The 23,785-nt window shown below is 37.9% G+C and overlaps 1 protein-coding gene across 3 annotated transcripts in view; it reads right to left on the bottom strand.

Annotated features, from left to right (window-relative positions):
• vap (RAS p21 protein activator vap) overlaps nucleotides 1-23,785 on the bottom strand; it is a 181,580-nt gene that overhangs the window by 2,826 nt on the left and 154,969 nt on the right. The window contains exons 7-8 of one of the 3 annotated variants that reach the window (XM_043211381.2): nucleotides 10,148-11,054; nucleotides 9,939-10,089 (exon numbers count right to left, since the gene is read on the bottom strand). The exons of 1 other annotated variant lie outside the window; for it this stretch is intronic. In XM_043211381.2, the coding sequence (XP_043067316.1) occupies nucleotides 9,939-10,089; nucleotides 10,148-11,054 (1,058 nt within the window). Of the gene's footprint in view, nucleotides 1-9,938; nucleotides 10,090-10,147; nucleotides 11,055-23,785 lie in introns of those variants that run through there. One more of the 3 variants, XM_043211384.2, reaches the window with a different exon arrangement.

Genomic DNA, 23,785 nt, shown 5'->3' with positions numbered 1-23,785 from the left:
CCGGATATATATAGCAAACATCGGATATAGTTGGCCGATCCTTATGAGAATATCATAATAAAATCAATAAACTAAAATATAAAATCTAAAACAAGTCCCAGCTTCTATTTTCAAAAATACGAAAGTTGATATTTCTACTAAATACTTTTTCCGATCGTTCAGTTATGTGGCACCTATAGGATATAGTCGGCCGATCCTAATGAAATTTGGTAAGTTGGATCAACTGACCAAAAATAGAATCTGTACTAAGTTCCAGCTTTCTATCTTTAAAAACACAAAAGTTAGGTCATTTTCTATCGTTCAGTTATATGGCAGCTATAAGATATAGTCGGCCGATCCTTATAAAATTGGCATTGCCAAAAATAGCTCTCGTGTCAAATTTGAACTCTCTAACTCTAAAAACACCAAAGTTATACCATTTCCGATCAATCAGTTATATGGCAGCTATAGGATATAGTCGGCCGATCCTGGCCGTTCCGACTGCGTGCAAAATATACCCTTTCAGTTAAAATCGGAAACATCGGATATAGTTGGTCGATCCTCATGAGAATATCAAAATATAACCAATTTATTGAAATAAAGCTAAAACAAAGTCCCAAGCTTCTATCTTCAAAATATAAAGTTTAAGTTTAAAGTTAAATCTTTAATTTTAACATCTTTGGTTCCACTGCTGGAACCCGCCATAGTAAATTTTTCTTTGTATGAGATGTCCCATCTATGTACTTTATAATCTTTGCTATCACAGGACACAAACAACAATTTATCTACACAAAGGAGTTCGTTTTTCGTATTATATATATTGTTGCCATTAACGACTTCCGTAACAATTTTTACCGTTCAATTTGACCAAACAAAATTTTATAGATGCTTGCACATGACGGAGCAAATAAAGGTATTTCGGACACTTCTTATGATTCTGCATCCGAAGCTAAAAAAATACATGAAAGTTTGAATACAACTTCAAGAAATCAGAGACCAATAAACGTATTTGATCGTAGTAAAGACTCATCGGATGTTGATGGTAATTCTTATATTTTGGCCCGTGAAATTAATCGTTTATGCATATCTGTATTATTTCCATAAATTTGTGCATCTACGATTGTGTTAAAAGTAAATTTATATTTTATTATAAATATTGCAGACCCGCCAGCAAAAAAAATCGTCAGATAATGGCATTAATCATTCGACAAACATTAAAACAAATCTCAATGACCCTGAAGAATGGTCTGAAAACTTGACAATTTCGCAAATTAACATTATTGTTGAGAAAGGCCCAATCAAAGTTAAAAATATCCAATATCCTCGAAACGTTGAGGATCGTAATTTTTCCGATTTTCACTACTGTTGCGTTTTATCAAACGGAGGACGTGTCGATTGACGATGGCTAGTCTACTCTATAAAAAAAATTTGTTTATTCTGCTCTTGTTATAAAAGTTTTCAAATCGGCGCAAAAACAAATTATCGATTCGCAGTTCTTGATTTTCAAGATTGGAAACATACAATTTCAGCAATAGAGAGCCACGAGTTATCACAAACTCACTTGCTAAACTTTTAAAGGTATACTGACTATTTTAATTATACCATTGCAGAGGGTATTATAATTTTGGTCATAAATGTGCAACTCAGTTAAGAAAACATGTCCGACCCTATAATGTATATATATTCTTGATCAGGATCACCTCATGAGTTGATATAAGCATGTCCGTCTGTCTGTCAGTTTCTACGCGAGCTAGTCTCTCAGTTTTAAGGCTATCGACTTGAAACTTTGCACACACCCTTCTTTCCTTTGCACGCATTATATAAGTCGGAGCGACCGGGATCGGCCGACTATATCCTATAGCTGCCATATAAGTGATTGATCGGAAATGGTATAACTTTGGTATTTTTAAAGTTAGAGAGTTATAATTTTAGGTGAGAGCTATTTTTGGCTACAAAATAATACAACATGTCAAATTTCATAAGGATCGGCCGACTATATCTTATAGCTGCCATATAACTGAACGATCGGAAATGGTTTTTGGTAGATATATCAACTTTGGTATTGATAAAGATAGAAGTTTGGGACTTGTTTTAAACTTTGTATTATAATAAATATGGTTATATTATTATATTCTCATAAGGATTGGCAAACTATATCCGATGTTTGCGATATATATCCGCTTTTAACTGCAAGGGTATATCAACTTCGGCTCCGCCCGAAGTTAGCTTTCCTTTCTTGTTTTTAAATTAAATTCGAACAGTTTTATTAATGTGTTCCACTAAAACTTCGATTGCTTAACAGTTCGTATGAAATACTTTGTACAGAGAATAGCCTAATCTTGACTTGATTAATGACCTAATCTTGAAATATTCGCTTTGAGTGACCGTAAAACATACCTTAACAAAATCATAGAGTGACTATAACCTCAATTTGAAAAAAGAATGCGTATTTTACCGCAAAATTCATAAACCGACATTCTGTAAATAATTCATCGTTATATTGCAGGTGGATAGAATCTAAATTAAGAATTTAACAAGTATCAGGCATTGATAAAAATCTGCAAAAAATGATATTGGATGAAACGATGCGCTGGCGAGAAGTATTGAAGCGCTTGTTGCATATCACGTTGTACTTAGCAGAACATAATTTGGCTTTTCGAGGTCAAACTGATAAGTGATTCTCTTCAAACAATGGCAACTTTTTAGGGCTGGTCGAGATGATTGCACGTTTTGACCCTGTTTTGGAAAAACACTTGGAAAAATCGTATCCCAAGTGTTCATTATCATTATCTCCGATCATTATCTCGGAAAGGACACGCAGAACGAATTTGTAGCTTTGTTGGGAACCACTGTTTGCGATAAAATCTGTTTGAGGATTTCTTCTGCCAAATACTTCGCCTTGATTCTTGATTTTACGCCTGACACGAGTCGCCAAAAACAATTATCTTTTGTCATCCGATTCGTCGATATGGTTACTAAAGATGTTCGAGTTGAAGAACGCTTTTTAGACTTCGTACCGGTTTTATCTTCCACGGGTTAAAATTTGACGAATGTGACTTGTACTGAGTTGGACAATTTTGGAAATGAATCCAAAATCACGAATCTTGGAAATGAAGCTTTGAGCATTCTACACACCGTGCGCATGTCACAGCTCAAAATTTCGTGTTATGTGACACGGTTTCCGCAAATCGTCAAGCAGATTATGTTTTTGGTATACTGAATAATATTTATTGCATTTTTGGATCATCAACACAGAGATGGTCGATTTTGCATAAACATGTTGCGATTGGTGTAAAAAACTGGTCTGAAACAAGATGGGAGAGTCGTATAAACAGTGACAAAGTAGTAAGGTTTCAAATTAAAGGTGTTGTCGATGCTTTGTCTGAGGATTCTTGTTTAGAGTCAGATCTTATAAATAAACAGAAAGTTGAGTCTATAGTAGAATAAATGATGAAAATATAATTCGTCGTAGGTCTAGTTGTTTGGTACGATATTTTGCTCGCTGTAAATGCATTCAAAAGATATGGTTGATAAAGCTGTGAAAGGGCTAAAAAGAATTAAGAGTTTCTTATCCGAATATCGATGTACTGGGTATGAGAAAGCATTAGTTGTAGCTCGTGAAATCGTAAAAGATCTTAATGTAGAAACAACATTCGAAACGAAGAGAATTCGAAAAATCAGAAAACAATTTGAGTATAAGGGTCATGATGATCCTCTGAACTTAGAAAAATCACAGGAATAAGTTTTACAAATATAATTTTTCAACGTCGTTGTAGATGGAGCTTTGTCTGCTGCGTCTGCACGGTTTGAGAAATTCAAGAATTACGACAATCTGTTTAGATTTCTGTACGATCTAAAAAGATTAAAAAACAAGAAAGGAAAGCTAACTTCGGGCGGAGCCGAAGTTGATATACCCTTGCAGTTAAAACCGGATATATATCGCAAACATCGGATATAGTTGGCCGATCCTTATGATTACATCGTAATAAAACCAATTAATTACAATAAAAAATCTAAAAGAGAGTCCCAAGCTTCGATTTTCAAAAATACGAAAGTTGATATTTCTACCAAATACCATTTCCGATCGTTCAGTTATATGGCAGCTATAGGATATAGTCGGCCGATCCTTATGAAATTTGGCGTAATGTATTGCCAAAAATAGCTCTCGTGTCAAATTTGAACTCTCTAACTCTAAAAACACCAAAGTTATACCATTTCCGATGAATCAGTTATATGGCAGCTATAGGATATAGTCGGTCGATCCGGGCCGTTCTGACTTATATACTGCGTGCAAAGGAAAGAACGGTGTGTGCAAAGTTTCAAGTCGATAGTTTTAAAACTGAGAGACTAGTTTGCGTAGAAACAGATAGACGGACAGACGGACATGCTCATATTAACTCAGGAGGTGATCCTGATCAAGAATATATATACTTTATAGGGTCGGTGCATTAAAACCTCCGCTTAAGCGATTAGCTATATATTTAAGAATATATAACCAGAATATATAACCACCTAGACTTCCCAACTCCTAGAAAATATTGTAAAGGAGAAGAACCTTTTGGGGGCTCGGAGCGGCAACAACGGCCGCTCCAGAAAATAAAGACAAATAAAATTGAACTCAAAGAAATCTAAAAAACCAAATCGACTTTTAACCAACTGGATGGGATCCTTGGACAACGTTTAACATTACAACGCGCCGGATGAATGTTGTGCTTATTCCATGTCTACTTAAGCCTGTATTTCTGAATGCTCATCAGGAAAAGTACAACTACCCGAAATTGAAACACCATCTGAACCATTTCGCGGCATACTTCTGGGTACGGATCCAGATTCTATGCTGTTCCTTGAAGTCAATTCATACATTCATTCATACTTCCAAATGACATCATTTTTACTCATCATAGATATGAATCGTGAACTACAGTACAATACTAATACCGGAATTGGCAAAACTTCTCGCCGAGTTACGATTAAAAAAGTGGCATCTCATTGGCCATTGCATCTTCTGGCATTAAAGCAACTTTATTAGATGAAGGCAGAACAGCTTATTCTGCACCTTAGCTGCCATTGAACATTCAAAATAATCCAGATGCAGTGTGCAACATAAAAAAAAACAATCGTCTATGGGCATAGCGCTGAAACAAGTAAAATAATTATTTGGGATAAATGCACTAGGGCATGTAAAAATTCGCTTGAGGCATTTGATTGGACAATAGGGGTATAAAAAACAATGATAAACTATTTGCCGGCTCTTTGTTACTTCTTTCAGGTGATTTCAGACAAACTCTTCCCGTTATTCCACGTCCAACGTACGCTAATCAAATTTATGCTTGTTTAAAATCATCGTGGAGTAATGTTGAAAAAGTACAACTGACTAAGATCTATCCTCCGAATTTTCCTCTAAACAACTGTTAGATATTGGCGATGGGAAAGTTGTCCTCACTTTAGTAGACTCCCAACTTGCTTCTGAAGAGGTGGAATCACAAGAGTTTGGTGACACATTGGCATCATTTTTCCGCTATTCAATCCTTTTTAATCTTGTGACTGATCGTGACCATCTTGTAGCTGTGGGCGACTTTAATATCCTAGAATTAAAGTGGTCCAATGTCGATAACTCAACTTTATCACTTATCACGCACCATGACTTCACCGCAGCATGTTTGACATGTCCCTAGTCAAATTAACCATGTTGCAAATTCGTTAGGTCGGCTTTTGGACTTATGTTTTGTATCTGATCCTGATGACACCACTCTCTCCAGAGCTTTCCCCCTTTCAAGTCCAGAGGATCCATATCACCCCACGTTGGAGGTCTCAATCGAAACCATTCCTGGTATCGATCAGATGTCTCCATGCGTATCAAATAAGATTCGCTGTTTCCGTAATGCGTGGCAAATAAGATTCGCTGTTTCCGTAAAGCTGATTTTCACAAACTTAATAGCCTTATAGATACATATGATTGGATGTCTGATTGGATAAGATGTCTCAATGCGTAGCAAATAAGATTCGCTGTTTCCGTAAAGCTGATTTTCTTAATAGCCTTATAAATACATATGAATGGTCCGATATTCTGGCATGCACCGATCTAAATGTCACCTTAGAAAAATGTTACCATACTGTCAGTCTGTCATTACGTTTTTTGACTTATGTGTTCTATGTAAATATCCGTCCGCTTCAACAAATCCTTCTTGGTTTATAAGGTGCCTCACTATCCTACAAAATACCAAAAATAGGCTCTTACTTAAATATTATATAAATATCCTTAAAACCTGCAGTAGTATAGGTTTTTCAAGTTATCTACTAGCTCGGTCAAATTTTAACGCTGAATGTTACAGGAATAATATTCGCCGCTGCCGGATACAATTTACTCAGTATCCAAAAGAACCTCCCCTTAGGGGATCAGGCCATTGCCGATCTATTCGCAGAATTTTTCCAAACAACTTTTCCTCGCCTAAATTAACAGATCAGCCTTGCGCATACAAAATTTAATCATCAAATCTTAATTTCTGTCCATTTTTCTGCGAGAATAGCTTATTATCTGATCTTCTTAGGTCACACACATTTAATCGCCAGGCCTCGATGGAATACCAGGCTGTCTGCTAAAGTACTGTGCCAGTGCTCTGTGCAAACCTCTTCTTAGAATTTTCATCTTATCTTTGGAAACCTCGATTTTTCGAGGAAAAAATCCGATTATGCCAACTACATAGTTATCTCTTAATTGTCGGAAATTCCAAAGTTATTTGAAAAATTAACTACTCCTCACTTGCAACACCTTTTCTCATCGATCATATCACCAAGTCAGCATGGCTTTATTAAGCTTTGCCCCACCACCACAAATTTACTGGAGTTGACATCCTTTTTATACCCTTGCAGAGGGTATTATAATTTTGGTCAAAAGTGTGCAACGCAGTGAAGGAGACATCTCCGACCCTATAAAGTATATATATTCTTGATCAGGATCACCTCATGAGTTGATATAAGCATGTCCGTCTGTCTGTCCGTCTGTCTGTCAGTTTCTACGCGAGCTAGTCTCTCAGTTTTAAAGCTATCGACTTGAAACTTTGCACACACCCTTCTTTCCTTTGCACGCAGTATATAAGTCGGAACGGCCCGGATCGGCCGACTATATCCTATAGCTGCCATATAACTGAACGATCGGAAATGACCCAACTTTCGTGTTTTTGAAGATAGAAAGCTGAAACTTGGTACACATTCTATTTTTGGTCAGTTAATCCGATTTACCAAATTTCATAACGATCGGTCGACTATATCTTATAGCTGCCATATAACTGAACGATCGGAAATGGTTTTTGGTAGAAATACCAACTTTGGTATTTTTGAAAATAGAAGTTTGGGACTTTTTTTAGATTTTGTATTATAATAAATATGGTTATATTATCATATTCTCGTAAGGATCGGCCGACTATATCCGATGTTTGCGATATATATCCGGTTTAAACTGAAAGAGTATATCAACTTCGGCTCCGCCCGAAGTAAGCTTTCCTTTCTTGGTACAAATGACTTGCCCCCTGCTTTATAAAGGGGACTTGTCCCCTTATACATATATGCAGATGATGTAAAGCTTTGTCTTTAGTAAAAATCCATCTCTGCTCAATGCAGTCTTCAGTCTGATCTTGAAAACTTTCAAAATTGGTGTTTAGCTAATTATTTAATACTTAATGGATCAAATAGCAAGCTTATGGTGTTCTTACCCTCTACAGGCTACGTATACTCTCTATGGGATTGCTTTAGAGAAATAAACTCAGGGTAATGATCTTGGCGTTCTATCAGACACTAAACTTAAATTTGCCGACCATATTTCCTCAATGGTTAATAAGGCTAAATGGATCCTTGGTTTCATTAAAAGGTGGTCAAACCCCTACACAACTAAAACGGTTTATGTGTCTGGAGTCCCCAATATGGAGTACATCAGAACCGCATAGAATTATAAAAGAACTTCTTAAATTTTTCACTTAGATGTCTTATACCTTTTTGAGCGAAAAAATTGAGGGAACTTTAGATTTATTTCAGGTGTGTAGCAATTATTTTATGACACTGAAGTTATTATGTATTGATAGTACATGTTTTTATCAAAACAACAAGCGTTTGTTCTTGAAAAAATATGAATAATTTACGAAGTTATGGCAATTATCTCGTATCCTTTTTTTTTTTTATAGCGGCTTGCGGGGACCACGATGGAAGTCCAGTAGGTCAACCGAAATCAAAAAACCAAAAATTTTTTATTAGTATTGTATTATTTCCAGTTCGTGAACGATTATTTTCAAGAATATTTGTTTTTTTCTGCATACAGTAACAATTTTTCCAAAATGTTGATTTTTTAAGTTCTAAAAATTTTATTAATAAATTCTGATCTGCGAAATCAAAATTGACGCATAAAAACTGAATGGTTCACGAACTCGGCACAATCATTACGAATTATTAAAAAAAAAATTGAAGAAGATCGATCAAATAGTTATTGTGCAATCGTGGTCATAGGGAAGGCACTTTTTGAAAAACGCGACTTTGAGATAATCGCATTCAAAGTTGCTTGACGCTGTCCGCAGCCGTGACGAACCGCGCCTCAAAACGCTGTTTTCCTATCGAACTTTTATTCGGATCTCTATGAAAATTTGGGAAAATATTCTCTAGGGGATATACTTTCATATATCTTACTTATACTTTCGTAAGTTTTCGTTTTTGTTTAAAAAAAAGGTATATAACTCCTTAACTGGGATGCAAATCTTCACCTTCCATCTTATAATAGTAGACTCTTACTTATAAACTTACCTAGCTTAACAAATCGTAGGACAATGCTCGGTGTAGTTTTTCTGCATAACCTTTTACCTTTTACATAATTTACTAACACGCTTAAATTTTAACATTCCCAATAGCAGGACTAGAAACTTTAGTCCTCTATTCCTTAGACATTGTAATTCGACATATGCACAGCACGTCTTATGGGTCTTATTTTCGAACTACAATGGTCTATACTCTATAACATTCTCTTTCCTGTCCTTCAAATTTAAAATCGAGTATTTTAAATTTTCCTTACTAACTCCTGTTAGCTTAACAAATATATAGCTTCATAAATTCTAATAAATCGTTTCGAGTGTCCCTCGGTCGTCTGGGCCTCTAAGCTGATGAAGGAAAATTAATGCAGGAATGCTATGCTCCAATTGATGCAAAACACGTATTACGTTATTCAGCAAAACACTGAATCTTAAGCTGTTTTATAGTAAAACCAGATTGGGCAAACGAGGCACAGGACGCACAGGTTCCGTCTTTGTTTGGGAATCCAAAATCCAAAAAGTAGTAGCGAAGTAAGTAGTAGGCAATGTACCCCCTATTAAATTAAATGACATTTGACCACAGAAATGTTGAAAATAACAAGTTAAATAATTTGTCTTAATTCAATTAACGAAACTTAACGCCAACGCAAGCAACAACCCAACTAGGTAATCATCTACTAGTAGTGAAACGGTGGCTGTCCGACTGGCGCATTAAAATAAACAAACAAAAGTTTAAACATATAATCTTTACTCTTAATAGACGGGCATGTTTGTCATGCCCCCTTCAAAAACAATTTAGAAAACATTTGGAAGCCTTCCCATTTATTTCGAACGATACAATTCATTATTGCAACAACTTTGGCATTAATGTAATTCAGCAGCCAAAATTCATAAATATGGAGCTTTCATATAATATTCCATATTATATCTTCCATATCACTAAATGACAGGATGTTTTGACAATTTTCATTTTAAGATATAAGCTTCAAACTTTTTCAGATTTGTGTTGCACAAAAATAGATTTTTTTTATGAAATATTTACATATAAATTTCTGCCAACTGTATCCAATTTCTGGATAACCCAATTGGGGAAAGTAAACCCGCTAAAAAATATACGAGTTAATAGTAGTAAGTAGTGTCACTAACAAAAATATGACTAATCTAGTAATTTACCAGTATCTTGTAAATTAAGGCTTAAGCTCTGGTCCACAAATATTCCAAGCGATGGATTAGGATCTGCAACTAATGATAACTGATCCAAGAAAACAATCATACGCTCTTTATTTTTTAATATGAAAGGATTTACAACCTCCATATATTGTTCCTGTAATATACAAAAATTTCATTAATAATAAAATAATATTTCATTTATGCATACTTGCCTTTCCTCCAAATTCTATCAAATTCGCTAGATTTTGTAGACACTTTGCTACCATAATTAATGAACGGGTGGCAGCCATAGGTGGATTTTCACCGACTAAACCAAATTGGCGCGGGTTAAGCAATGCTGGACACAGTAAGCGCAAAAAAATAAATCCAGATACAACACGGGTGCGCACCAAGCGTTCTGTTGGCCATTTAGCAATAACAGCTTTTTGAAGGCAGTTACAAATATAGCGCACATTTCGAGGGCAAGCATCCGGTGATGTAAATATTGACTGCGTTACAAGATCAAGAATTTGCAAAAGGAATTCCGCATTTGTGCAAGCGTCGTCGTTTACATCCATTTTTGTAGGATTAAGTTCGGCTGACTGCTTACTATCTAAAATTCGCTGCACCGTTTCGCTAACTGCAGACTGTAAAAATCCAGCGCATTCGGCTCGCATATACAGATCCATTAATGTTGTAGCCAAAGACGCCCCACGAAATAGCGTTGTAGTTTCATTTTCACGCGATACCTCTGCTTGACACAGAGTCCGAATAAGCTCTGTTTCTCGTTTTTCATGTCGGAAAACTCGCAATAATGCCGTAGCCAGTGGTACACGATCATTGTGACATAACTCAGCTAATGCTTTTACTGCATAAAGCTCAGATTCAAGAAGCAGTTGCTGGAGAGGACTGTACTCTTCGCAAGGCATTATAAGATCGTCGACGTAACGCAATCGTAAACGTAAGGATCCCCATTCACCCATTGGCGTCATTCCAGTGAGTTGATACCAGCCCTCAGTCTCCTGGCCATTCTTAAGACTGGCTAAGTCAATTGTTAGCTCGGCAACCTCTGAATCTTTGCCACGTTTTCCCCGTGATATTAATGTTATAGTTAGGGATACAACATCGGGAGGAACATCGCTATAAAAAAAACAAAATAATTGAATAAGCTTACAGTTTTAAATGATAAGAAAGAAAAAATTACTTTTCGACTCAGAAACCCAAGCATTATGTAAGCTTATATAACCCTAATTCTTACACCTTTGCAGATGGTACTATAATTTTGGTGTGCAACGTAGGAACGAAAATGCCGTTGCAGCAGCGAAAGAAACGACCATCGCTCCACTGTTCTCTACAACAAATTTAAACCGTGAAGACATTAACAAACAATTAAAAACAGAGTCCCTCAAAAATAAAACTAAAATGTAGCAAAAATCATCGCAGTGGTACCAACAAATCAATCCTGAAGCAAAAAGCATAGCAGACTACACTAAAACTACACAGACCTCCAACCTACCAAGAAAAGAGATCACTAAAATAATCCGGCTTCGACTTGGCCACACCAGGCTCACACACGAACATCGCTTCTCTCAGACACCAAACTACCAATACCAGTTCTGCACCACGGACTCTCAATCTCCCATATCCTTGACGACTTTCCCGACCTACAAACACAAAGAACAAATTTTCCAAATATTAAACTCACGGAACTGTTAATTGACCCTAAACCTGCAAACCTCCAGCTAATTTTAAACTTCCTTAAATCAGCTAACCTTTTGCATCTCATATGAACTCGTCTAAACTGTTATTAAATTTATAAATAATTTAAGGGTAAATAACTTGTTAACACACTTGTAAATAATTCTTATTTGCTATAAGTTTAATATTTAAGCAAATATGTAACACACATTGCGGCCGAAAGTCACCGCTGCTATGGCCGATCCCCGTCTGTACCTGAAGTTTAAAACTTTTCAGTGCAAAGTACAATAAATAAATAAAATAAATTTGGAGTATGAGGCAATAACAAAAACATTAAAATCTTAGCACATTAGCAAAAAGTATTATCAGTAACGGATGAACGAGAAAAAACAGAGCTAGATGTCTTCAGTAAGAACTATAAAATCACAACGCTTACCCCACCGAAATAAAACAACCAGTGGCTCTCTTTCAACGATAGCGTAAAGTAACCAGTTATGGTACTAGGTAAAAAGCTAAACTGGAATCAAACAAAGAAAAAAGGTTGAAGAATGGTGCAAAAGCCCTCCCCCCTGAATTATAAGCTAGATTTACACTTCCATAGTCAAACTCATGCTACTGTATAATGTCCTGGTATGGTGGCCAGCAAGTAGGAAAAAAGACCCTCTAGTTCCCACCAGCACAGATTACTGTACTCTTAGGGAATATATAAGACCCCTTTCTGCAGGGGTCTGCTTTTCTGCTTTTCCACAGCTTGCTTAAAACTAGGCAATAAGGTAGCAGGAGGAGTCTACATAAATCGAAAAATCAACGGCTTTTTCAGATTGCCTGGGCATTGCAGCGTTATTTAAGCTCAGGTGATAGCCTTCAGGGAAGCACTCAGACCTCTTAAAATATGCAGCTTCACAAATGGTGCAGTAAAATCTTCAGTGATAGCCAAGCAGCTCAATCAATCGGCTCGATTTCTAATAACTCAAAATCAGTCTCAGGCGGTGAGACGGTCCCTTCACTTGATGGCCCCATAGTAAGCAGCTGAGCTGGGACTCCGTCTCAAATTGTCTGTTGGCCCACCAACTCTGGCCCAGATCTCAAAGAAAAGAAAATACCATTTATTAAGACAAGACAAGTCCACGTGTAAAAATTTTGTCCTTTTTGTTTTAATTAGTTAAAGATATATATTTTTTTCAAAATCTACAACATTTAACTACAACTACAATATTTACCTACAACATTATTAAAAAACGTTGAAAATTTTAAAATCTGCTTAAAATTGTGCGTTAAGAAATTTTGAAGATCAAAAAAGTCCCGAAAAACGGTTTTTTCTAAATAAATCAAGATTTTGAGGGTGTTAGAAATATTTCAAACACGGTTTTGTACTATATTCGACCTATTCCTACTAGGTCTGTGCAAAAGATCCAAACCACTGTCGCACTGTGTTATCAATTGTAGCTATAGAATATAGTCGGCCGAACGAAAAAAAAGTCGAAAAAACATCCTTTTTTATTTGGAAAATGTTATAAAAATCCTATTACTTTTACCCTTTACATGGCAATAACTCCGATTTTCTAGATTTTTTTTGTTCGGTAGATAAGTGAAAATAAAAAATACACTTCTTTTTATTTTTTTTTAAGGTTGGTTTTTCTGAATTTTTTACAAAAAGCAAAAAAACGATTTTTTTAAACTTAGCGAAATTAATGATTTAAGGATGTAGTCTCATGTGTGAGGTTGAAAAAATCGATTTTTTTTTTATATGCATACTTTGGCATGCTATAAAGTGTATTAAACTTCACAAGAATAAATAAAACAAAATATTTTCAAATAGTTTATGATGCCTATAAAAACATATTTGAAAATTGAAACAATCACATTATTTATTATTACAAAAAAAATTTTTTTAAATAACCTCTAAAAAGTAGGCCGGAACATGAGACTACATCCTTAATTGTATTATAATGCAACAAACACAAAAACTCAACAATATAAAACTAAATATAATATTTACCTGTTTTTAAACATTAATTGAATCAATTATACAATTTTTTTTGTTTTTTTATACATTGAATCAGAAACTGCACAACCAATTCAGATTACCACATTCACCAAATTGGCGAGAAAAGTAATCACCCGTTTGAGTATTGGACAGAATTCTGAGTGACCAACACTTTTTATATAAAAAACGAAAGTTGCTGAACTGCACCCAAAAGATTTTGGACAGTTTTGTAACGCAGTTTCATAAATAATTGAATTTAAACGGTATGATGCAGATCTGCATCACCACCATGTAAAGGGTTAATAACTTTTAAACGAAATGTATGGGGGGGTTCCCTTAATGACTCATGGAAATTTTTTGTATAAAAATGCACCCGCTCATATCTCCAGTTACTCCAACGGCTGAAACTGGGAATAATTCGCTTTCCGAATTGCTCAGAACAATCGAGCAATTGTCCGAAATGTCTTCCGTGGCATCCCTTCAAGTGATACCACGGATCCAATTGAACGAAACCCGCGGAGTCACCCTACAGGATAAAACCTTGTCCGGTTCCCAAGTATCGACTGATGTTTCAGTTTACGTACCTGCGACAGCAAAACCTTTAAAGATGATTCCTCTATCGAAACATATATTTGTTTTTCGGCTTGCCTCTGACAGAGATTGATATCTCAGCTTACACTTAAGGGGTTATATACAGTTGTACCGCACAAAAAAATGAAATTTTATCGATTTTTTTTTGACACCATAGAAAATATTTATGAAAAATGTTTTACCGACGTTGTTTATTACATGTTTCTGGGTACTTATTTAAATTTTTTCAAAAAAAACAAGAAAGCAAAGCTAACTTCGGGCGGAGCCGAAGTTGATATACCCTTGCAGCTAAAACCGGATATATATCGCCAACATCGGATATAGTTGGCCGATCCTTATGGGAATATGAATATATAATCCAATTTATTACAATACAAAATCTAAAAAAAGTCTCAAGCTTCTATCTTCAAAAATACCAAAGTTGGTATTTCTACCAAAAACCATTTCCGATCGTACAGTTATATGTCAGCTATAAGATATAGTCAACCGATCGTTATGAAATTTGGTAGATCGGATTAACTGACCAAAAATAGAATGTGTACCAAGTGCCAGCTTTCTATCATCAAAATCACGAAAGTTGGGTCATTTTCGATCGTTCAGTTATATGGCAGCTATAGGATATAGTCGGCCGATCCTTACGAAATTTGGCATGTCGTATTATTTTGCCAAATTTTGCGCTCGTGTAAAATTTGAACTCTCTAACTTTAAAAACACCAAAGTTATACCATTTCCGATCAATCAGTTATATGGCAGCTATAGGATATAGTCGACCGATCCGGGCCGTTCCGACTTATATACTGCGTGCAAAGGAAAGAAGGATGAGTGCAAAGTTTCAAGACGATAGCTTTAAAACTGAGAGACTAGTTTGCGTAGAAACAGACAGACGGACAGACAGACGGACAGACAGACGGACAGACGGACAGACGGACATGCTCATATCAACTCAGGAGGTGATCCTGATCAAGAATATATATACTTTATAGGGTCGGAGATGTCTCCTTCACTGCGTTGCACACTTTTGACCAAAATTATAATACCCTCTGCAAGGGTATAAATATTACATAATAAAAATGTTATAGCCGAATTCCCGGATCGTCTTTTTTGGATTGTGTCTTGCGGTGGACATGATATCCCGAAAACGGTTCACCCAAAATCAAAAATTCAAAAAAATTTAGTTAGTATATATTGTATTGTCTAGTCCGTGAACGAGGGATTTTTAAAAATTTTGATTATAAAAAAAAATGGCGGCGGTTTTAACAAAAAATGTACTTTTTCAAGGTATAAGATTTTCGATTTTTATGCTTTAAAAAAGGAGTTTAAAGGAGTTTGAAATCCCTCGTACACGGACTAGCTAATATCGTAATAAATAAGTGGTCAAAATTTGGTGTTGATCGAATTAGTAGTTTTTTAGTAATCGTGTCCACCGCAAAGGTAATTTATTAAAAAAAAGATTCTGAGATAATCGCGTTTAAAGTTTCAAGTTTGTTCAAGTTTTATATGCAGGTAGTGCGCTATAAATAGCTACAACTTCGGTTATACTGCTCCGATCGTTATGAATCGTTTGTGCAAGTATTCTCAACAGTATATACTTAAAGAATATGTAATAAAAAAAAAATCGATTTTTTAATCAATCAATCACAACTGTATATAACCTAGGGATGTCGGAAATATATCAAAATATCGATATATCGATATATTTTCTCTTAAAAAAATATTATTATCGTGATATTTTTTGGGCAAAAATAGTCGATAATAATATTTTTGAGTTGGTGTTCTCCGATATTAGTTGCGAAAGAAAGGAAATGCAGGTTTACTTGAGTATGCCATTTTGTATTTGGGAGACAAATCCGTTGGAATTCTGGAACTCACAAATTTCAACGATGCCGATGCTAGCGAAGGTTGCTTTAACTTTTCTTATCACGCCTGGAAGTTCGGTTCCATCTGAACGGTTGGCTTCTGCCATTAAATGTGTTGTCTGTGACTCCCGTAGTCGAATGACATACCAGCATATAACCGAAAGAGTTTTTTTTAAATCATTGAAGAAAGTTTTTTTTTGTAATTAAGAGCATTAAATAAGAGAATTAAGTAATTAGCATTATTAAGTACATATTCCATGAATTCCATGAAACTTTTTTTTTTGTATTAAGTTTTTTTTAAACTTTTTTTTAAGTAAATTTGAATACAATGTCCTTAATAATTTTATTATTTTTTATTTCAAAGAACTTAAATAAAAGTTGCTTGAGAGTGGGTATAAATATTTGTTGTTTTTTCAATTCACTTTTTAAATAAAAACAAGAAAGCAAAGCTAACTTCGGGCGGAGCCGAAGTTGATATACCCTTGCAGCTAAAACCGGATATATATCGTAAAAATCGGATATAGTTGGCCGATCCTTATGGGAATATGAATATATAATCCAATTTATTACAATACAAAATCTAAAAAAAGTCTCAAGCTTCTATCTTCAAAAATACCAAAGTTGGTATTTCTACCAAAAACCATTTCCGATCGTACAGTTATATGTCAGCTATAAGATATAGTCAACCGATCGTTATGAAATTTGGTAGATCGGATTAACTGACCAAAAATAGAATGTGTACCAAGTGCCAGCTTTCTATCATCAAAAACACGAAAGTTGGGTCATTTCCGATCGTTCAGTTATATGGCAGCTATAGGATATAGTCGGCCGATCCTTATGAAATTTGGCATGTCGTATTATGTTGCCAAAAAAAGCTCTCACCTAAAATTTGAACTCTCTAACTTTAAAAACACCAAAGTTATACCATTTCCGATTAATCAGTTATATGGCAGCTATAGGATATAGTCGACCGATCCGGCCCGTTCCGACTTATATACTGCGTGCAAAGGAAAGAAGGGTGTGTGCAAAGTTTCAAGACGATAGCTTTAAAACTGAGAGACTAGTTTGCGTAGAAACAGACAGACGGACAGACAGACGGACAGACAGACGGACAGACAGACGGACAGACGGACAGACGGACAGACGGACATGCTCATATCAACTCAGGGGGTGATCCTGATCAAGAATATATATACTTTATAGGGTCGGAGATGTCTCCTTCACTGCGTTGCACACTTTTGACCAAAATTATAATACCCTCTGCAAGGGTATAAATATGTCTTGTTTGCAGTTCATGGCGGATGACAACACATATTAAAACCTTTTTTTAAATTTAAAAATAACCTTTTTCAGTTTTAGCTGACTATAAAAAATATCGAAAATGCTCGATATATCGATTTTTTTGGTGATGTTTCTGAATATTATCGATTGATTTTTTTTTCACAGCAAATATCATCAATACGATATTTTTTCAAAAACCAACAACCCTAATATAACCCCTTAAGCCAAAACAAAAGCCGATGTAAGTTGGAGGACATGACTAAATAATATTTAAGGCGTTAAAGCCGGAGATATTTATTTCCGAAGTTTTTCTAAGTTAGTACACCATTTTAAAACGTGATCGAATTCAAATTAACCATGTTAGAAATTCATTAGTTCGGCTATTAGACTTATTTTTTTTATCTGCTCCTGATAGTTCCACTCTTTCCAGAGCTTTTTCCCTTTCAACTGATTTTCTGGGCTGGTTCTGTTAGCCTGATTTCCACTAACTTAATAGCCTAATCGATACATTTGATTGGTTCGATATTCTAGAATGCAACCTTATGAAAATTTTACCATTTTTTTTTACCAAACAAATCCTCCTTGGTTTACAATGAGCGCCACGAACTTCAAAAATACTGAAAACAGGCATTTACTTAAATATAAAATAAAATTCAGGATTGTTTTAGATCTCTCCGAGCTTGTTTAACGTGGCGAGCTCCACACTGAAGGGATAATCACGGCACTCGAATATACCTACAAGAGGCATATAGTTCAAGGGCGGGGAAAAAAAGGCCAGCCAGCCCGTCGCTCTTCAGAATTCTTTCATGGTCCATGTTCATGAGCACGCGACGGTATCGCAAGAGCTCTCTTATGCAGAAATGCATTGAACGATCAGTGTAATGTCAGCAAAAAGCCAGAGCGCATCGAGAATCCGAAGTTTGAATAACGTTTCTTTTTTCTCACCGCCTACAAAATCAAAAAAAAAAAAATATTTCAGACTTTTTAAAACTAGACATTCCAAATATAACCATCAATATGCGTTTACGTTACAGGCAGATAAATTAAACATTTGAATTTCAATAATAAATTTAGAAAATTAACTATTGAGTAAATTATTGAAGCTAATGACTTAAGATTTTGACCAAAAATAATATTTCATATTTTTGAAAGTTTCTCAATAAAAAACGTTTATGGGCGATAAATGAGGCCAGTTAAGCCAATTTGTTTCTATGCTGTAAAGCTCGAGGTCACTTCAGAAAAATGCGGACAGCTCAAAACAGCTCGACGTTTTGGTCGAAAATCGAGGTTTTTCACTTTCAAGTGCAGTGGCGGATTTAGGTGGGGCGAAAGGGGCAAGCGCCCCGGGCGCCTAATCTAAGAGGCGCTAAATCGAGTCTGACTAGCAATATATGTTTCGAGAATTCATATTTTCCCACGGCGCTGCGCGTGTAACGCTACCTATAGAATACAAGTGTAAGTGTTTTATGATGTGATCAAAAGGAAAAGGGACGCTCGAAACGTCATAATAAACTTTCTTGCTTAGAGAGAGAGAGAGAGAGAGCGAGCAGTATACGTGTTAGGTTATGAGCGCGTTTGTTTACATACATTCCAATCAAGGCAGTGTTTGTCTATTGGAACATTTAATAAAGGTACTTATGCTTCGATGTTATTTATCAAATATTATTCACTGAATCTTCCATTTCTTGATGTTCTAAAAATATAATTCTACTATTTCAAATTAGGCGTGAAAAACAAAAAAACAATGCCTTTTGTTGAAATTTTGTACAGCCTTTCAATCGAAGTTAATACTCGTTTTGCTTGCTTGAGAGTGCTGAATGAGCGCTTCGGATTTTTCTTCAACTTCAAAGAATATCTTGAAGACGATAAAAAAGTTTTGAATAGAAAACTACTGGAAGTTAACGATAAATGCAAATCATTAGCTGAAATTTATTCTTATGATTTAAATGGTACGGAATTGTTTCACGATATCAAAGATGTCATTTTTCTTCTTAATCTCACTCCAAAAGGAATACTATTGTATATTTCATAGTTGGGGTTAGAGGAGTACAAAACACTTGTGACGGCATTGAAAATTTTGCTGACTCTACCATTGTCCATGGCTTCGTGTCAGCGATCATTCAGTAAACTGAAATTGATAAAATCTTATCTCCGCACAACCATGAACCAAGACAGGCTGTCAAATTTAGCTATACTATCTATCGAAAATGAAGTAGCAGCATCACTCGACTACAATGATATTATTGCTGAATTTGCGGCAATCGGGGCCAGAAAAGTTATATTCTAAAAGTACTATTTTTTTGGCTTGCAAAAACACAATAATGTTTTTTTCCGTTGTAACTGACAAACGAATCGATATCAAATAAAATTTTTCGAACATATAAGCTTTTAATAATTAATAATCTATTTACACTTAAAATACTCCTAATGTTATTCGTACAGCAAATAGGGAGGGGCGGAGTTTTTCGCTTTGCCCCGGGCGCCAGCAACCCTTAATCCGCCATTGTTCAAGTGCCTTGAAAAATCGAAAAAAATAATAAAAACGCGACAGAGATACCTGAGAAATCTTGTCCTTTAATTAATGCAATTGGATTTTTTCATCTTAGGACAGGGGCGTATGAGCTAATCAGTGCCTATCTTGGTTTTTCCGCTACTCTCTTTCTGTGGCTTCTTTTTTCCCGCGGTAAATCCGCAAAAATAAAAACGCAAACACTGCGTGCAAAACGTACGTCCTCCACGGACCTCACCCACCGGTAGTGAGCGCCAGCTAGACGCCGGCAGAGGACACGCATACCAGCTCTCTTTTCTCCTAGAGCTAAGAAGAGCATACAAGCGGCCCACGCACCATCCACGCGGGACGTAAAGCGAGGGTGGTGGACAAACGATGTTAAAGGTCGCGGATCTGACGGAATGCCAACCCCACCGCCGCAGCTGTACACGCGTGAAATGGGGCACTGGCGAACGAACAGAGGCGGTATAGCCACCATCATAGCTTCGTCCCTCTCCCCCATCCAAAATCCACGCTGCATCTGACCCTCATTGAGCTTACCTTCCTGGAGGTATAAGCTGCAAAACTGGCGCAGGTATAAAATGAGATTAAAAACGGAATGGAACAAGATAACAAAACTATTCCAGGTGTCCTTAATAGTGGGAATCCACCCGCGGTCAGGGTAAGGATTCTGGAGGCCCTTACTTATGTTCCAAAAAAAACTACTCCACCGGCGGCGCACTTGGCATCTTGTTGTCCAAGCATCAGCTACAAGTGAGACGCCAAAGAAGCTTCAAGTGTTCGGGTTGGGAAATAAAATGAAAGGAACCCCGAAGCGAACACACCCCCCAAGAGGCTTCGGGACCAGCTGTCTTGTAATCCCTAACCGGAGAAAAAAATAATTACTCTGGAACTTCCCATAGACGAGATAGGCGCGATCCTGGAGGACCTTTTGGCAAAGGTGAACGACCAAAAGGTAAGAAGCATCAAGCAGGTAATGAAGAACTCTTTTGCAAGGTTGAAGCAGTTGCAGAAGTTGCTGAGGGAACAGACTCTCACCGGCCCGAACAAGGAGGAAAGGGCTGGGTGCGGATACAGTCGGGAAGCGCCGGGCAAAAACAGTTCACGAGTCGAAGAAGCGACGCAGACCACACCGGGGCGAGCCTCGTACAGCAAAATAGCAGGGACGAAACGCCCACTGGAGATGCCACCTCCAAATAGCGCAAGCCAAACAACTTGAAAAAAGGACGTAAAGCAAAGCCAGCCCAAGAGCCGCCCGACGTACTCATCATAACGGGTAAAGCGGGATCCATGTACGCAGACATCCTTAAACTAGTCACCCACCGACAAGATGGTAAACTAAACGAAGTCAGCCAAAGCGTTTAAAGGATCAGGCGCACGGCCAAAGGCGATCTCCTGCTGGAACTGGCGGCAGCCAAGGAGGCTAACGCTTTCAAGCTGCGGCATACGCTATCCCAGGCGCTAGTCGAGGCAACGAGCGTTGGAGCGGTCACCGAGGAGACCACCCTGGAGATCTGGATGACCTAACCACTAAGGACGAAATAGTGGCAGCTTTCACAGCAAAAACGAGCGGGCAGGAGGAGGCCATCGGGGTGAAATCCCTCCGCCCAAGCTACTCTGGAACTCAGGTCGCCCTTTTGGAATTGGGGTCTAAGCTAGCTTTCAAGATTCTGTCCGAGGGCAGGATCAGGATAGGGTGAGTATGTGAAGAGTCAGGGAGCGCACGGCAAAGCGTTGCTGCTAAAGGTGCCTTAACTTCGGGCACATCGCCGCTTTCTTCAAAGAGCGGACGTATAGAAGCGATTGGTGTCTCAAATGCGAAAAACCAGGACACAAAATGGAGTCCCGAACGAACGTGGCAGAGTGCTTCCTCTGTACAGAAGCTGCAAAGCAGAGCTTGCCCACTTAGCTGGCATTAAGAGATGGCACACCCGGAACCAAAAAACAAAGACGAAAATGAGGTTCGAAGTAGCGCATAGCCCACTCGAATAGGTCTTAATGGATAAGCGGGCAGACAAAGTGGCCATAAGGGCCAAAGTGGGCGAGTTCTGGATTTACAGCTGCTACCTGCCCCCGCGCCTCACACTGCAGCAGTTCACGCACACCCTGGACGAGATAGACCAGGACACGAGGCACATCCAAAATGGTGAACGCAGGCGACTTCAACGCCTGTGCCGGGGAATGGGGCTCAACCCGCACCAACGTCACTAACGTAGCCCTGCTGAACACTGGCTCCCAGAACACATTTAGCAGAGCTCAATTAGGGTTCAATCGTGGACCTTACCTTCTGCAACAGCCGACTGTTCCGGAGGACAAAGTGGTCTATCACTGAGAACTACACTACAAACGATCACAAATATATTGTCTGCGGCATTGAAAATAGAGCGCGAACCTCTGCAAGGGCGAAATCACCGAGGTTTAATCAGGCGACACTGCAACCACAAATTTTCACGCAGGAACTCAGGATTCCAGATCCTTCGAGCGACGCTGAACGCGATGTCCAGGCAACCATGGCGGCGGTTCAATAGGCCTGCCGTGCAAACATGAGGTCTAGTCGCGGGCATTTATGGCACCATGAACCGGTGCCTTGGTGGTCACCGGAGATAGCCCATGAGCGTAGGGAGCGTCTCCGATCCAGAAGGCTGCATCAAAGAGCCAGAGAAAGGCCGGACTTTGAACAGAAGAGAGAGGACTTTGCTGCGAAGAGGAAGATCCTGAAGAGGATGATAAAGGAGGCAAAATCGAGAAGCTTCCGAGCAAAATCCGTGGGGATCGGTCTACCGGACCGTGGGAAAGCGAAACAAGCGAAGCCTATGGCTCCAAAAGATGACTCCACAATGAAAGACATAGTGTTACACCTCTTCCCGACGCAGACCTACCCAGCTCCAAGCGGAGCTAGGCCCAGGAAATTGTGGAAGTCGCTAAGGCTATCTAGGTCGGAAAAGTTCCCGGTCCGGATGGGATCCCAGGCCTCGCTATAGGTTCGCCAAGGATCGGTTCGCCAAGGCGAATTTCCCTGGTAAGGAGGATCGCAGCCAAGGCAATCGAAGGGACCAGATGGGCGAGCGGAAACATGGAATACTGCCTGATCGCCACACTGGACATTAGGAACGTCTTTAACACAGCCAGGTGACATTGTCATTGTGGAGGCGCTGCACAATCTCCGAGTACAGGTATCAGGTAAAGACGACCACAGATATCGTGTTTTTAGATAGAAGAAAGATGAAACTTACTAGATTCTATTTTTGGTCAGTTGATCCAACCTACCAAATTTTATCGGGATCGGCCGACTATATCCTATAACTGCCATATAACTGTCGATCGGAAATGGTATTTGGTAGAAATATCAACTTTCGTATTTTAAAAGATAGAAGCTTGGGATTTTTTTTAGATTTTTTATTGTAATTAATTGGTTTTATTATGATGTAATCATGAGGATCGGCCAACTATATCCGATGTTTGCGATATATATCTGGTTTTAACTGCAAGGGTATATCAACTTCGGCTCCGCCCGAAGTTAGCTTTCCTTTCTTGTTATTTTCTATGTTCATAAGGTTCTTTCCAAATGAAAATAAAGGGTATGCGATTTTAATTTAAAAAAAAAAGTCCCACCTGTTACCTTGGGACACACTAGGTCATACTGATTCGGGCTGTCTGTGTAGTATTCGGGGTCGCCCAAAACTCTCATCACTGCACTAAAAACAAGGACAGTATCGTGAAGAAATGTGGAAATTGCGGAGGCAACCATACGGCCAACTATAGAGGATGTGTGGTGTACAAGGGTTTGAAGAGTCGCATGCGACAAGCGACACCAAAGCGCAATCAAAGCCCACAAAATGTGTATATTGCATCAAAAACTACACCAGGCTACTTCTTCGCCAAAGCTGTGAGGTCCTCATTCGGTCCCCTAAATTCCGACCACCAACGGCTTCTTCTATGCCGATGCTCT

The sequence above is a fragment of the Drosophila bipectinata genome, chromosome XL, assembly GCF_030179905.1.
Source record: "Drosophila bipectinata strain 14024-0381.07 chromosome XL, DbipHiC1v2, whole genome shotgun sequence".
In the NCBI taxonomy this organism is placed as follows: domain Eukaryota; kingdom Metazoa; phylum Arthropoda; class Insecta; order Diptera; family Drosophilidae; genus Drosophila; species Drosophila bipectinata.
The sequence above is the reverse complement of the archived record's forward strand: the minus strand, read 5'-3'. Positions and strand labels throughout refer to the sequence as shown.